Here is a 14,939-nt window from a genome sequence, read left to right on the forward strand (position 1 = left end):
CCCCATAACGTGTGTATATATATATATATATATATATATATATATATATATATATATATATATATATATATATATATATATATATATAATTTTCCCTGCTTTACTTTTTTAATATGCAATAAAAAAGCACGTAAAAACTCACGCCAAATGTATTTGAAGTAATTATTTGAAACTTTTCTTTTTTGTTTTTATGTAAGACTTGTCATTAATTTTCAATATATGTTAATAGATTGATATTGTTGGTTATTTTATTTTATTTCTTTAGAAGTAATTATTTGAACTTTTCTTTTGTTTAGGCAAAGAATGAGGGCCAGGTTTGTGCCAGCACATAACCTGGATCGTGACGCAGCATCCTTAGTGGGTCCCACTCGTATCTCACTTTGTCCCACATGACGCCCTTACACCTTTGAAAATACAGCATCTTTCATTCTCCACCCTTCTTTTTAAAATTTTCTATTTTTGGAAACAATTGTCCTTTTCATTTCACTTTATGATCCAGTATTTTTCATCTTCAATTTTCTATCAAGTAACGGTCACAGTAAGAGCATACAACATCGTTTAGCATTGCCATCACATCCACATTATGTGGTTGATGGACAGGATATATCACATGATGATAAGTTCCTCATGTTCCAAAGCACTGTCAATAGCACAAATGTAAGCTTGTGTTTCTACATGTGTGTTACATGATTTGAAAACTTCATATTCAATTGCATAATTGTTTCCCTCCGTTTATGTTCATAGCAATGTAACCACACATTTTATGCACTTGTGTTCCTAGCCTAGCTTTAGCTCTTGTTTCACATCCCGACTTCATTCCATCCCACAATTGGAGTGCTTTAGCTCTTGTTTCCAGCATTTTCATCGATATTTTCATAGTTGTCCACTACATAATTCCAACTTCTCAGTTCCATCAAATAATTCAAACACTCACCCTTGGAGCATTATCCAACCACTCAACAACTTGCGTTCTTAGTACCATATTCCACAAGCCTATAACACTCGTGCTATGACATTCACCTTATGGTTTTAGTAGTACATTTGAGATGATGTTTCAACAATCATATCACGTTGGATTTCATGATCAAAACATTTGAGTGTTTTTTTTTTTCAAATGCCATTCATCATGCTTAATTTTAACATCCGTACCCAAATAATAAACAACGAAACTGATTACACTCTTTTAATAAAGTTATTAAATAATTTAGATCAAAATAATGTGACGATATTCTTCTTGAAGGTTGAAACAACGTTAAGGCAGAAAACATTAAGAAAAAACACATCGAAATGAGAATTAAGAAAGCACAACCAATTAAGTTGATGAAAAATAATTACAATCGTCTAAACTTAATTTTTCATAAAAGATGGAGATGAACATTCCATTCCCCATAGTTTCATTTTTCAGTTTTTGCCCTCAAAAGTCGAAACACATCCAAGGCGAAATGTCATTATCATTCTTCATTTCTTCCTCAGATCGACAACCACAACACTCACATTATCCGTGCTCCGCCGTGCCAACGCCAACTTTGTCAGTAGCATCGATGCATCAGAGCAAGCTCTGTCACAGTTCCCCAACTCCGACTCTTCGCTCTCCGCCGGATTCTTCATGTTCGCCGCCGGTCTCTTCCCTTTCAGACACATTCTCGCCACTCCACACGCGGTGTCGTTTGACACCACGTCCCACAGTCCGTCACTCGCAATTATTAAACACTCATCTTCCGGCGCCCGATCTGTAATCGTCACTTCCGGCTCGCAACTCACGTAAGGTTTAAGATAATTGTCGCCTGATAAAATCAAAATTCAGTATGAGAATTGAGAATTGGAGACGACGAACTTTTTTTTCTCAAATACTTTTGAATGATATGGAAAGTAATTTACTTATTTACACTCACCGATGGCTCTAGACATGGCCAGAACTCCGAGAACTCTAGCACCTTCCCAGTATATAACTCGCCCTCCGGCAGCTTGAATCCGGTTGAGCTCATCTGGACGATCCGGCTGCAAGCAAATTTTCACGTAAAATTAGTAAAAACTCAACATAGAAACCACAAATCATTAGATGTAATTCTCAACTAACCTTGTGATCGTTTGATAGAGGCACTGCTTTTCCGTTCCGACAAAGTACAGCTCTAGAATCGCCACAATTTGCGACTATGATCTTATCAGGAGTCATGATCGCAACAACCGCCGTCGATCCAACAGCGTCGGACTCCGGCGCCTGAAGCTCGCACCGGCAGTTGCCGGCGACGGTGCCTTGGTTCCACTCTATTACTTCCTTGTCCATTCGGTTGAAACATTGCTCCATCGTTTTCGTCCATTCCGATTCCACCTTTTTGTTCAACTCTTCTTTCACAAGCAAGTGAAGCCGATCCTTACATCTGGTTGCGACCTAAAATAATCAAACGAAAAATTCAATAATCGTGAAACTTGTAACATGTTCAATTTTAGATTATGAAGTTTATACGTACATGAGAACAACCATGGCCATCGTAGACGCCAAAATAGTGCAAACTAGACGTTTGATTATCATCACTGGTTAAAAACGAAGGATGAATAGCGACAGCGTCTTCCATGTCCCTCCGCCGTCCGCAGACCGACGCAACACCGAATTTCGGAAGCGCTTCCGCGTCAATAAAAACAGCAGACCCCGAAGGTCTCAAAATTGTAGCCACTAAAGGCGTAGGCTTAACAACATCAACCCCATCGTCCTCCGTTTTCGGTTTAATTTCCGAAGTGTTACAGTTCTGGAAAGCGTCGCTGCACTCACGTGAGAACGACGCCGGGGAGATCGACAATCTCGCTTGCTTAACCCCGTTCTCCGTTTCAAGCGTCGCTACTCCGGCCACAAACTTAACACGGCGGAGCTCCATCCTTTTACGCCTCGCTGATTGAGAATTCGAGTCGCAATTCGGCGAAGCCTCGTTCTCACTCACAACCCCACAACAAATCTCCGCCATAATCCACCACCACCGCCACCCCTAAAACAGCCGTCTTTAAGTCTCCGATCATAAACAACCGATGTTCAAGAATATTTCATCACTGTACACAAAATCCTGGTGAAGATTCGTAATATATGTCGAATTGAAGGCAGAAGAGAGAGATAGAGAGAGGTGTTTAAAGGGGACACTAAAGACTAAAGAGAAACAAGAGGGACCTCAAGGGAAGCTTTTTGGTGTCGCCACGGGGTAACTGCCCGTGAAAATTTTGGGCAGGGGCAACTGATCAAGTGACGTGTGGGAGTATGTTATGAGAGTGGTTCCCCGCCTAAACACCTATCTCCCTGATCTCGGCCGTCCATCTCTGATATCATCAAACGCGTGTACCGTAAACTTTTCCGTGCGACGGACGTGGGCCAATCACAATGAAACACGGCTGGTGGAGAGTAATTTCACGGTCTGACAGGCATGTGGTCAGTCTTTTGAATTATTTTCTTTTTAATTTGATTTTTAATTGTTTAATACTAATTTAGGGGCTAGGGTGTACGTGGCAAGATCGTCAAGTACGAGATTGTGTAGTGTTCTCAATTCTCTCTGTGTGGGGAATTGAATTAATCTTTATTGTTTATTTATTATTCCCTTCCCATTAAGTTTTTCAAAACGGATTGAATTTAACGAAATATCTTTTCAAATTCACGTTTTTATATATTTGTTAATTATATATTATGTAAGATTTTATGTATTTTATATTTTTCCTGTTTTAAGGTTTTAGATATTTAACAGTTATTTTTAAAAATAATTATTATCAACGTGTATGTAAGTATATGATAATACGTATTTATACTGTCATACGTAATTATATTGTTATATGGTAATACGTATATATACTTTTTTTGTACATGTTGAAAAGGAGAGGAAGGTTTTTAGAAGTAAAAGATCGTGGAAGTCGTACAAACACCGAAAAACTAAAATTACAACCGAAGAACAACAAAGTCTGAAAAACTATAACGACCTAAGGATTATTTCTGTGGAACTTAAACTTGGATCTCATAATGGCTTAATGAGTTATGTGAAACACTTTTGTACTTATTTGGACTAGTCGTATATACACGTATGTTGCGAAACCTAGGGATAATATATAAAATACATTATATTTTATGATACACCGGTTTAAAGTTAAACGTTTCTTTTTCTCAAAATAACTTATATTTTTATTTTTACGATTTGACACTTTTAAAAAAAATCACCGGTAACCTTTCGGTATTACATAATTTTTTCGAGCGGCCCTTAACCTTTTTTCAGGGGTAAGAATAGAACGGGACCTAAACTGAACCGGTACCGACCCAAGATTTATGAATATCGAATTGGGTGGAAAGTCGATACCGAACACGACAGAACTAATACTACTAGTACAGGTACCGGTTTTCAATAATACTAGCACAGATACTGAATCCCGAATCTCATGATTTTAGAGTGCCGATTACAATCCATATTAACATAAACAGTATCGGTTTAAATCGGAATTTTCGGTACTTTTCTCACCCCTATTTTTTTCTTTTTGGAAAGAAGCCTCTAACATTTTTTACATTAAAAGCTATTATGCATTTGAAAAAATATTCCGTTTTAACACATCATTTTCATACTTTTCTTGTTGTTGATACTTATGATTTTTTTGATGGGTTTTAATATTAAAATTTGAAGGAGACATCTTATTTTTTTTAAAACAAAAAGAAATGATGTCATAACTAATTAGTGTTAGACAATATATATAACAAAATTTATTTGATTGATGATTAAAGATTGTAGCAAATAAAAACTATCTAATATCCTTTGACATCTTAGAATATTTTTGAACTAAATATCACAATTTTCAAACACTAATCTATAAAATCAAAACTCCCAAAAAAAAAAACAAAAATTTGCCATAATATTTATGAAAATCAATATTTAAGGAACAACATACTTTCCATAATGCCTCTGTTTTTGCTAATGAGTTGAAACCAAAACCACATACGAAAGAAATTATTTGGGTTGAGTCATTTTTAACGTGGAAGTTATTAAGACCTCATTTTTAATTTTTCAATTTTTTCATGTTATCTCATACTTCACAATTGCACTCTATCACTCCTAACTTCTCACGACATCTTCATCCGTTTCTTCAACTCCTACTTATTCCACTTAAACTTGTTATGAACTTTGGATATTCTGCTTAATTATTTACTTTTGACTTGCTTTATCCCCAACTTATCTTTCATCATGTTTAGAGGGTGTTTGGATAGGAAAAAAAGATTGTTGGTATTGTTTATTGCTTATTCCCACCACAATAAACCAAGTTTAAGTGTTTGGATAAAAATCCTTAAAAATCATCTTATTGTGGTAGGAATAAGCTAAATAAGCTGATTTTAATAAGCATTTATCTCCTTATTATTCCCACCACAGACATTTTTGCAAAAACTGTTTATTCCTACCGCAATAAGCTAATAAGAAATAAGGTAATAAACTATAAACTAATTTATCCAAACACTCTCTTAGTGTTCCAACCCAACATGACACAACACGTTTACAAAGTCTAAACGTTAAACTTACTAACTGGATACGAACTAAACGGGTAATGTTTGCAAGGTTTATCCCTACGAATGTATTTAACATGTTTACTGTTTCAACGAGATATGTTTGTGAGGTCTACATGTATAAATGTACTTTGGTCCATTTGATAGTGGTACAAGCTATGGAAATGACTCTTAAATTCTAGTACCATCGGATTTCATTAGAGTCCGCAAACCATGAATTCATTTAGAAATAAGTTAGTGTAGTATTTTTACTAGAAGGATTAATATTTCTTGGTTCAGTATGCTAGAAAAGATACGGTGTCTAATCGATTCTACCCTTAAAGAAGAGCAACAACAAAGTTATTATTAGATAACTTTACAATCACATTCGATTCTTTATGAAGACCATACCAAACTGATCTTTCTTAGACCGATCTTTTTTGCTCATCTTGATTTTTTTTTTGTTGGTTATGAGACAAGAAAATCTAAGTTGGATAGTCATTGCCACTCGTCAAGAATAGAGTGGAACATGTGTAATTCTAACACTTGGTTCTTACCCAAAAATCATGGACCCCAAAATGAATGATTAAATTCCGATATTGAATGGCAATAATGCTTTCAAAAAGAAGGTTGGTGTGTCCGTTTTGTCTTTGCAACCTCCCTCCTAATCTTCATATATATTTCAAACAAAGATTTGGTTCCTCCAAAAAAACAATACTAAAATCATTACAAGAAATAAATCTACTGCATATTATATAGAAAATGTTATTTTTTTTACGCTGGAGAAACAGAGGTGTTTAAAATGAAATTTCGTCGCAATATATTTTTATTGATTTTTATGTGTCGACAAACCAAAAACAATAACATAATTTAAACCGAAAATTTTAAAAAACAATGCAATGTAAGTAGTATTACTAGAATCCGAATGATTTTGAATGAAAAAGAGAACCAACTATCGTTGGAGCGTGTCGTTTTCTTTGCTCGATTTTTTAGTTAAAGTTGTTCCAAGGTAGTGATTAAATTCCCAAAATTTTCTTAACTTTACTTTATATCAATTTTTCTAAAAGATGTGTCTACTTTTGGAAATACTTTGCAATGAAATATAGTCATTCGGGTTGCTTAACGATGAACATACAACTATTGATTTTGTTAAAATATCTATAATGTATTTATTAATGTATTGTTGGTGTTAATAAGACCATATAAGTATGTAAAATTTTACTTTAATAGTCTTCAAAGTTAAAATTATTTTATTTAATTCTTAAAAAACTATTATAAATTATCTCAACACAACAATATTTTGTCGTACATAATAATTTATGTTTTAAAAACTATACAATTTATATATTGTACAACGTGTTAAATAATAAATTGTTGTGTATGGTTTATGTAGAATGTTTCAATAACTATCATTTCTATTTACATAAAAGTAATCTAAAATTATTTATATATTTATGTATATTTTGAGAAGAGGTATAGTATTAACTAGGTGTAAAACCCATCTATTACACGGGCTGATTAAAAAAATCAAATATTAAAATATAAACATTAAGTATTTTTTTTAAATAAAATTTTGAAATAAGGAAAGAAAAAACATATTAACTACAATTATTATCATATTTATTACATTTAATACTTTGCATATATAAGTATCATGTGACTTTTTAATTTTAAAAATTAGAAAATCTAGAAATTGACATGTGTGTATTATTTAATTTCATAAATATCATAAAATTACAAGTATCAAAACTAATGAGAGATTGATATGTGATAAAATATATGGATCTTCATTTATTATAATTTGATAACAAACTAGGTGTGAGACCCATGTATTACACGAGTTTATTAAAAATAAAAATTAATATCAGTATATAAATATGAAATATTTTATAATGTAATACTATATATAACAGAATGTAGTATTTTGAAAATTTGCAAAACAAATTAAATCATTTGAAGTATTTAGGAGAATTTATTACCAAATTAATAGGATTATTTTATTTCCTTATAAAACTCATTACAATTTTATGGAATTTTATTTTAAGAAAATGAAAATCCCTAAAAAATGACAAGTGGAAAATAAAATTTCTAAAATTTTCACAAAATGACAAGTATCAAAATAAAAAAGAAGATGACATGTGGCAAAAATACTTTCATTTATTAAAGAAGATAACTATTTGAGATTTTGTTTTTAATGAAGACATCCAAAAATTATAATATTTGGTTTAAGTGAATTTTCTTGAGTTTTTTTTACTTAAATACAATACATAAAAGTCCTTTTATTGCAATAAATTAAAAAAAATTTAGACATCAGACTAAAATCAACATATTTTATAATAACCGTTAATGTGCAAATAAATGAGTGTATATTACAATCACATTTATAATAAAAACCTTATTATAGCTTAAAGAGAGGTTAAATATCCTACCGACTTAAAACAAAATCTCATCAAAATATGTTGATTTCAGGTAAAATAATCATATGCTTGAAGAATTTTCACTTAAACCAAATACTATAATTTTTGGATGCGTTCATTAAAAACAAAATCTCAAATAGTTATCTTCTTTAATAAATGAAAGTGTTTGTGCCACATGTCATCTTTTTCTTTATTTTGACACTTGTCATTTTGTAAGAATTTTAAAAATTTTATTTTCCACTTGTCATTTTTAGGGATTTCTATTTTCTTAAAATAAAATTCCATAAAATTGTAATGAGTTTTATAAGGAAATAAAATAATCCTTTTAAAATTAATATAAAAATTGATTAAGGATTTCTAGCCCAACGGTATCAGGTGATGCCGTCCTTCTTTAAGGTCGATGGTTCAAGTCCCATCATGGACATATGTGGAATTAGGTGTTAGTTTAGGAGTAGATTAGATATATATGTATTTGTCGGTTCAAAAAAAAAAAAAAACTAAAATCAAAATTAATGTATAGACGTTATTATTTATTTAAACTCATAAAACGTTATTTCTATTAATAGGATTATTTACATCATTAATTATCCTTTTATTCGTTATTATTTATTTAAACTCATAAAACGTTATTCCTATTAATCGGATTATTTACATCATTACATGTGCTTTTGTTCATCTGGAAGGACAATATCTTTGGATTCCTTTTTTAGGAAAGAAAGAAAAACTTTTTCCTTAGTTTTTTTTAATTATTGCTAAAACTAGCATACAAGCTTTCATCATCAACAAATATTATATGCATCGATATTCGATCATCTATGATTTTATCAAGTGATTAAACTAATTTCATATAATCCATCTAAAATAAAATAAAATAGAGATATTAACTAAAATAATCATATTTTAAGTTAACATTATAGTAAATAACTATTTTTTTTAATGACCAATATATTTGAAAGGGTCATTCCACAATATTTAAAAGTACTATTTTTGGTAGATATATTTGTTCTGGAATTTTAAAAATGAAAAAGAAATTTTTTTTTGGATATCCAAAACAAATTCAGTTAGCAATTTTAGAATTTCGAGAAAATACTTTATTTTTTTTATTAAAATCTAATAAAATTTTAAATAATCAAAAGCACTAAGTAAAATTTTTTGTTTTTAAGTCAACAAAACCATTAATCATTCATTTCAAACCATCAAAAGTATGACAATGTGGAAAATAGTTAGTACAATCCCAAAACCATAAAATGTTAAACACTGTGGATGTGATGTGATCATGTCAGGTCCTTCCCTTTTTAACTAGAAGTACCTGAAAAACATTTAAACATAAATCGTAAGCACAAAACAAAGCGAGTTTCCAAAATACCATATATCATACATACACATCATGCATACATATCAGCCTAAAGCTATGACGGATCTAATTCACCACTGAGTCCTTTCCGACTCCCTCGGTATCTTTCAATCGGTACGAGTCTATTTTACCCTACATCTAATCATACATTCATATTAGCAGGAGTTATAAAGACAACCGGCACATACAAGCATGTCAATAAGTGTGACAAACACATCTATCATCCTACAACATAACAGTTATTCAATATATTCAATAACTATTGCTTGGGTTATATCTTTTGTGTATCACATCAAACGTTGGTATTGGTGTTTCCACTGCCGGTCGGGGATGTGACAGACTGACACGACTAAGGTACAAAAATCTGCATGTGGAAAGAATTAGAGATTTCAACCAATTGCGTGAAGAATTTGTCGGGCATTTTGTATGGTAGATAAAGTATACATGCATATAGCAGACGCACAAGCTATTCTAACGATGTCGAATTAAACACTATTGAACAATATATAATAGTGTTTAACAAGAAAAACAACAAAATATGGTAGTGTAATTTGCATAAAACAAATCGTTTTCATTTACTTATTTGCCAATGGAGCAACCGTTTTCTCTTTACTAGAATTTATTTATATTTTCAAAATTATATAAAAATTCTTACAATTCGGCCAAATCTTTAATGAGTTATTCAATTTTGAATGTGGCCAAATCCTTATTTAATTATCATATATTCATAGCAATATTCAATATGAATTCGAAGTGTTACTATTGGTGAAATGGTGTTAATTAACCATGATTAGCCTAGCCATACTCCAATATTTGTAAATGGTGTGTTCTTGCCTAGACTAGATATGATACTTAAATATTTTAATGTCTTCTTTATTATGACAGTTCTTCTACTGAACTACCTATTTATCCATCATTGGAGACTTGAAGCCTCTAACTTTTTTGGTGGGTATATTTCTAACATCTGATACTGTCATATCAAAAACCTTTTGGTATGTAAATATGTAAAAATCTGATATATGTTGAAATGTTACTGGCATTTTAAAAAATGAACTATAAAAATTGATCCATATAAATTGTAATTTGGTTTGTTCATATCAGATTTTGATTTAATTTGGACCATTCAGAAATCATTATCCATACATATGTTTATACCGGACCAAACAGATCCACTCAAACGAACATCACTACAAACACACTATGAACTCAATGTGTAAGAGATTTAATTTCCTAAATAGTTATCAAAATGATATTTTCTTTTTGAATACAAAAAATTATTACTTAGTTTTTAGAAGTGATGCGTGGTAACTGGTAAGTGGGACAAATCAAGTGCAACGATTTGAAGCTCTCCGATATAAATTATGTTCTTATGATGTTATTATATGTAATTGAGATTAGAAATTACAATTATTTTTTAAAGTCCGTTTAATTAATATATGCTAGTAATTATAATCGACAGACATGTCAGTTTTGTATTTGGATTCATTATTAAGGATATAAAAACAGTATGCATGTCATGTTTATGGTGTGTTTTTTATGTGGTCAAATTAAAAGTCAGAGTGTGCATACCATCATGGTATGACATGACAGGATGTAGTGTGTGCAACGCCATGGCATGCAAGAACCCTTCTTTAGCTTCTTTAATGTACAAGACAACATGCATATTAGCGTGGTGATGTGAAGTGGTAAGTTTTTCTTAAGTGGTGGAAAATCGTGATGATTTAAAACTAAGATGACAATAACTTTTGATCTGATATAATATGTATAATCGGGGGTATATATAACTGATAGCCTAACCATGTAACCAATGATTGTTTTCTATAAAGCTTTTTACTATTTAAAAAAGATTTAAAAAAAAAAAAAAACTTTTTTATTATTTGAGAAGAAAACGTACTTTAAAGGTTACTTCAAAAATTTTATTTTTTACTAACCATTTAATTTATTTTTTAGAATTTGTCATATGATCATTACATTTTATTTTATACCGTAATTTTGTTTTGATATTATATTTCTTTTAGGTTTTATATTTAGGTAATTAATTGATTAAATAAAAAAAATAAAAATTAATATATGAAAAAGTCATACAATTTAAAAATAATTGTTAAAAGTTTCAAACTCTAATATATATATATATATATATATATATATATATATATATATATATATATATATATATATATATATATATATATATATATATATATATATATATCAAATATTATAAACATCACGGTTAACTAATCTTTTATTTTTATTTTAAATTTTTTTAACTACATATGTTAATTTTTATTATTTATATAGTTTTGATAAAAAAAAAAAAACTAACAAATGTTAGTAAAAGAAATACCCTACAAACATCTAAGATAGAAAAAGGATAATTAATTACTTTTTTCGAAAATATTAATAGTTGGAGAAAGCTATTATGCCAAATTAATTTTTCGAATCGTCGTGAATCTGATCCATAGAGGTGTCTTGATTTTTTCGTCTAGGTGTCAATTCTACACCTTGGAAGATGAATAAGTGGATCATCTATTCTTTGGTTGTGATTGTGCTCATACGATATGGAATTGGTTTAGTGTGCCAAACAAGAAGTTGTTGTTTTTGAGACGTGCCCTTATGTACTTGGCGGTAGGGATGTGCATCGGAATCGGATACCCGTTTTTGGAAACGTAACCGCCTCGAAACTGTCGGTTCTGAAACCGGAACCACCTTAAGCGGTTCCGGTTCTCATTTTTTCGGGACCACTACCCGTTGTGTACCTGCCGGAACCGGTTTATATATATATATATATATATATATATATATATATATATATATATATATATATATATGTGTGTGTGTGTGTGTGTGTGTGTTACTTAGACCGATTTAGAATATATTGGTCTGATTTTGTCCCTCTTTGGTCCGAATTGATTCGATTTCAATCAAACTAAATTGTTGTTTTATGACTTTATCGAGAAAAGTTCACAAAATTAATGTAACCGGGTTACCCGTGACTAGTTGCAAATATTTAAAGATTACCTAGAACGGTTCCGGTTCCGGTTCTAACTTTCTAGGAACCGTTGGTTCCGGTTCTCACCAAATGAGGCGAGTACCCGCCTATGCTCATCCCTATTTGGCGGTGTGATAGATTTGGAGAGCTAGAAATGGAGTTATGTTTAAGAACTTTAAACAGACTCTTTTAAGTACGGCGGATGACATTCAATCTTTGGTTTTAAATCGGATCAAACGTAATTCTAATTTAAATGTTTTAGATTGGCCTCAAATAGTGTTGCTCACTTTTATTTAACTGTTTCTTGTAATTTTTAGTTCTTACATCTTGCTAGTTTTTTTTATTGCATTCAATTGTTCTAAGAAAAGTTAATAGAAAAATAATGTAAGGATAATAAAAAAAAATAATACTGTCAAAAATAAAAAAAAAATACTAATTTTCATAAATGGTTCCAATAGTTTCTCAAGTTTTATCTCTAACATTTTTCGGTTTCATGAAGAGTCCATGTGGTTTCAGTTTCGTGCATTGTTGGTTCCTTAGCTAGATAAAAAACTTTTATACCCTTTTATTTTATTTTATATTTTCTTTTAGTTAATATTAACATTAAAAAACACCCCACAGCCACCACGATCAATGTTTTAAAAACCGGTTTCAACAGGCACGTCAAACTGATTGGGTTGGGAAAGGGAGAGGGGGCGGTTTAATTATCACCGATTTTACATCGATTTCTGAACCGGATTGAATCGGCTGGTTTATTCTAAAACCGGCCGGTTGAACCGGTCAAAATAAACTGGTTAAACCGAATAAAAACACATGAAAAAAACCACTTACATAATAAACTTTGCTTTAGTGATTTTTTTTTTTCAAATTTTTTGAGTTTTCTCTAAATAAAACATATGGTAAATGTTATAATATTTTTGATGTGTTTCTATTCATCTAAAACTATATTTTGTTTCGATATTATACTTTATTTTCTTTTTAATATATATGGATTGATGCAAAACACTAAAACTTATGGTTATGCGTTATTTTAATATATTTGGATTCTTCTACAACTTATTTTTATATGTATTTTTAGTGTTTAAACTTGTAAACATCAAATTCATGATTTATATATGTATGTATGTGTAAGAAAATAGAAAAAAAAAAAAGAAAAATATAGAAACCGATTGACCAAGCGGTCGAATCAGTTGCACCGGGAATCGGTCGCCATATTGATTCAACTAAAAAACCGGTTTTTAAAACATTGACCTCGATCCTCAACCCCTAACCCAATTACACCCCAATTGCATACGTACCGGAAACAAAGCTACCCCAACACTTTCTTCCTTCCTCATCTCCAACAAACCTCTCTCATCATCGAACCGCCATCCCATTTCAAGACCTAATTACTCCACAGGCTAAACCTTTGTTCATCTTCATCTCCATTCAAACTTCTCTTCATCTTCATATTCATCTATAAAACTGGAGTCCGTCATAGTTCCTATTCTATGGTTTATTATCTCACCTATTTAGTGATAGGTTGAAGACGATGGCAACCAAGGGAAAGAGACAAACATTAAGGACGATTAGGAAGAAAGGCATTCATGTTTCGTTTCTCACTTATGTTTTTGGGTTAGAGTAAAGAACATCATCGAAAATTGGGGAATGAACGAAGATGGTGACAAATCTAAAATGTACTCGGATGAAATTAATTTTGATTATCTTTATATCCGTCTTACTAGGTTGTTCAATTGTTTGGGAGGAATTGATGAGATACCCGAATTGGAGACTTGAAATCGGTTTGATCCCTTCATCTCCAATAACCCCACCATCGTTTTCCCTTCTTCCCTTCTAAAACCGGTCGATTCGTTCATATGCAACAAACCCACCACAACACCACCATCTATTGTCCCCTACATCATCACCCTATCATCCACTATCCAATGATCTTCGCGTCTCTACTTTTGGATCGCAATGAACCCCATACCACCGCCTCTGAAAATTCTAGAACAAAGGGAATCTTTTTGAAGGTATAGCATTTTACATCTTTTGGTTTATTGATTACAGACATGGGTCTTATTTATGTTTCATCTTGTTTATAAGTTCATGTGTAGGTGTGAAAATGGATTATGAGTTTGGTATTGATTTCATTTTCGAACGGTGGTGGCAGTGGTGGAGAGGGACATGAAAAGGAGATGGAAAGGGTGGGATGGGTGGGGTTTATGTGCGAGTGGTTGTAGTGTAGTGATGAATGGTGGTGGTAATAGTGACAAACAGTTTCTATTTTAATAATTATATAATAATTAATATAAATTCTAATTAACCAAAAGGAAAAAAATAATAGAAACTAAAAGAAGGTAAATAAGTTTTTTCAACCATGCATGAAATTGAGATCATGGGGACCTTCGGTGAGACGGAAAAAAGTTAAATGATGAAATTTGATATTCTAAGAAACCACGGGGCCATTTATGAAGATCAGTCAATAAAAAATTTTAAAAATATTATCAAGATGTTCGTTAGTACGAACTTAAGTAACTTGTAGAAAGTAGAAAATACTCCCTCCGTCCCAATATTATTGTCCACAAACAAAAAACACACAGATTAAGAAAAACATTAATTAACATTAACTTTATATAATAAAATGACAGTTTTGTCCTTACTTTGCATTTAATATCCAATTAAATGCTTAGTTGGTTAAGTAATAATGAG

At 31.2% G+C, this 14,939-nt stretch overlaps 1 protein-coding gene across 1 annotated transcript; it reads right to left on the reverse strand.

Annotated features, from left to right (window-relative positions):
• Positions 1-1,288: 1,288 nt before the first annotated feature.
• LOC111907488 (probable protein phosphatase 2C 24) lies at positions 1,289-3,200 on the reverse strand. The gene is made up of 4 exons (XM_023903283.3): positions 2,469-3,200; positions 2,078-2,389; positions 1,893-1,998; positions 1,289-1,784 (listed from the first exon to the last, which is right to left on the reverse strand). The coding sequence occupies exons 1-4, from the start codon at positions 2,955-2,957 to the stop codon at positions 1,459-1,461; spliced, it is 1,233 nt and encodes a 410-aa protein (XP_023759051.2). The 5' UTR covers positions 2,958-3,200; the 3' UTR covers positions 1,289-1,458.
• Positions 3,201-14,939: the final 11,739 nt, after the last annotated feature.

The sequence above is a fragment of the Lactuca sativa genome, chromosome 9 (assembly GCF_002870075.4).
Source record: "Lactuca sativa cultivar Salinas chromosome 9, Lsat_Salinas_v11, whole genome shotgun sequence".
Classification (NCBI taxonomy): domain Eukaryota; kingdom Viridiplantae; phylum Streptophyta; class Magnoliopsida; order Asterales; family Asteraceae; genus Lactuca; species Lactuca sativa.

Excerpts from the sequence above, each read along its gene's own strand:
- LOC111907488 (XM_023903283.3), bottom strand. The coding sequence starts at position 2,957 with ATGGCGGAGATTTGTTGTGGGGTTGTGAGTGAGAACGAGGCTTCGCCG. Across the intron at positions 2,390-2,468 it reads ATGGCCATGGTTGTTCTCAT|GTCGCAACCAGATGTAAGGA; the intron begins GTACGTATAAAC and ends TGATTATTTTAG. Across the intron at positions 1,999-2,077 it reads CTCTATCAAACGATCACAAG|CCGGATCGTCCAGATGAGCT; the intron begins GTTAGTTGAGAA and ends ATTTGCTTGCAG.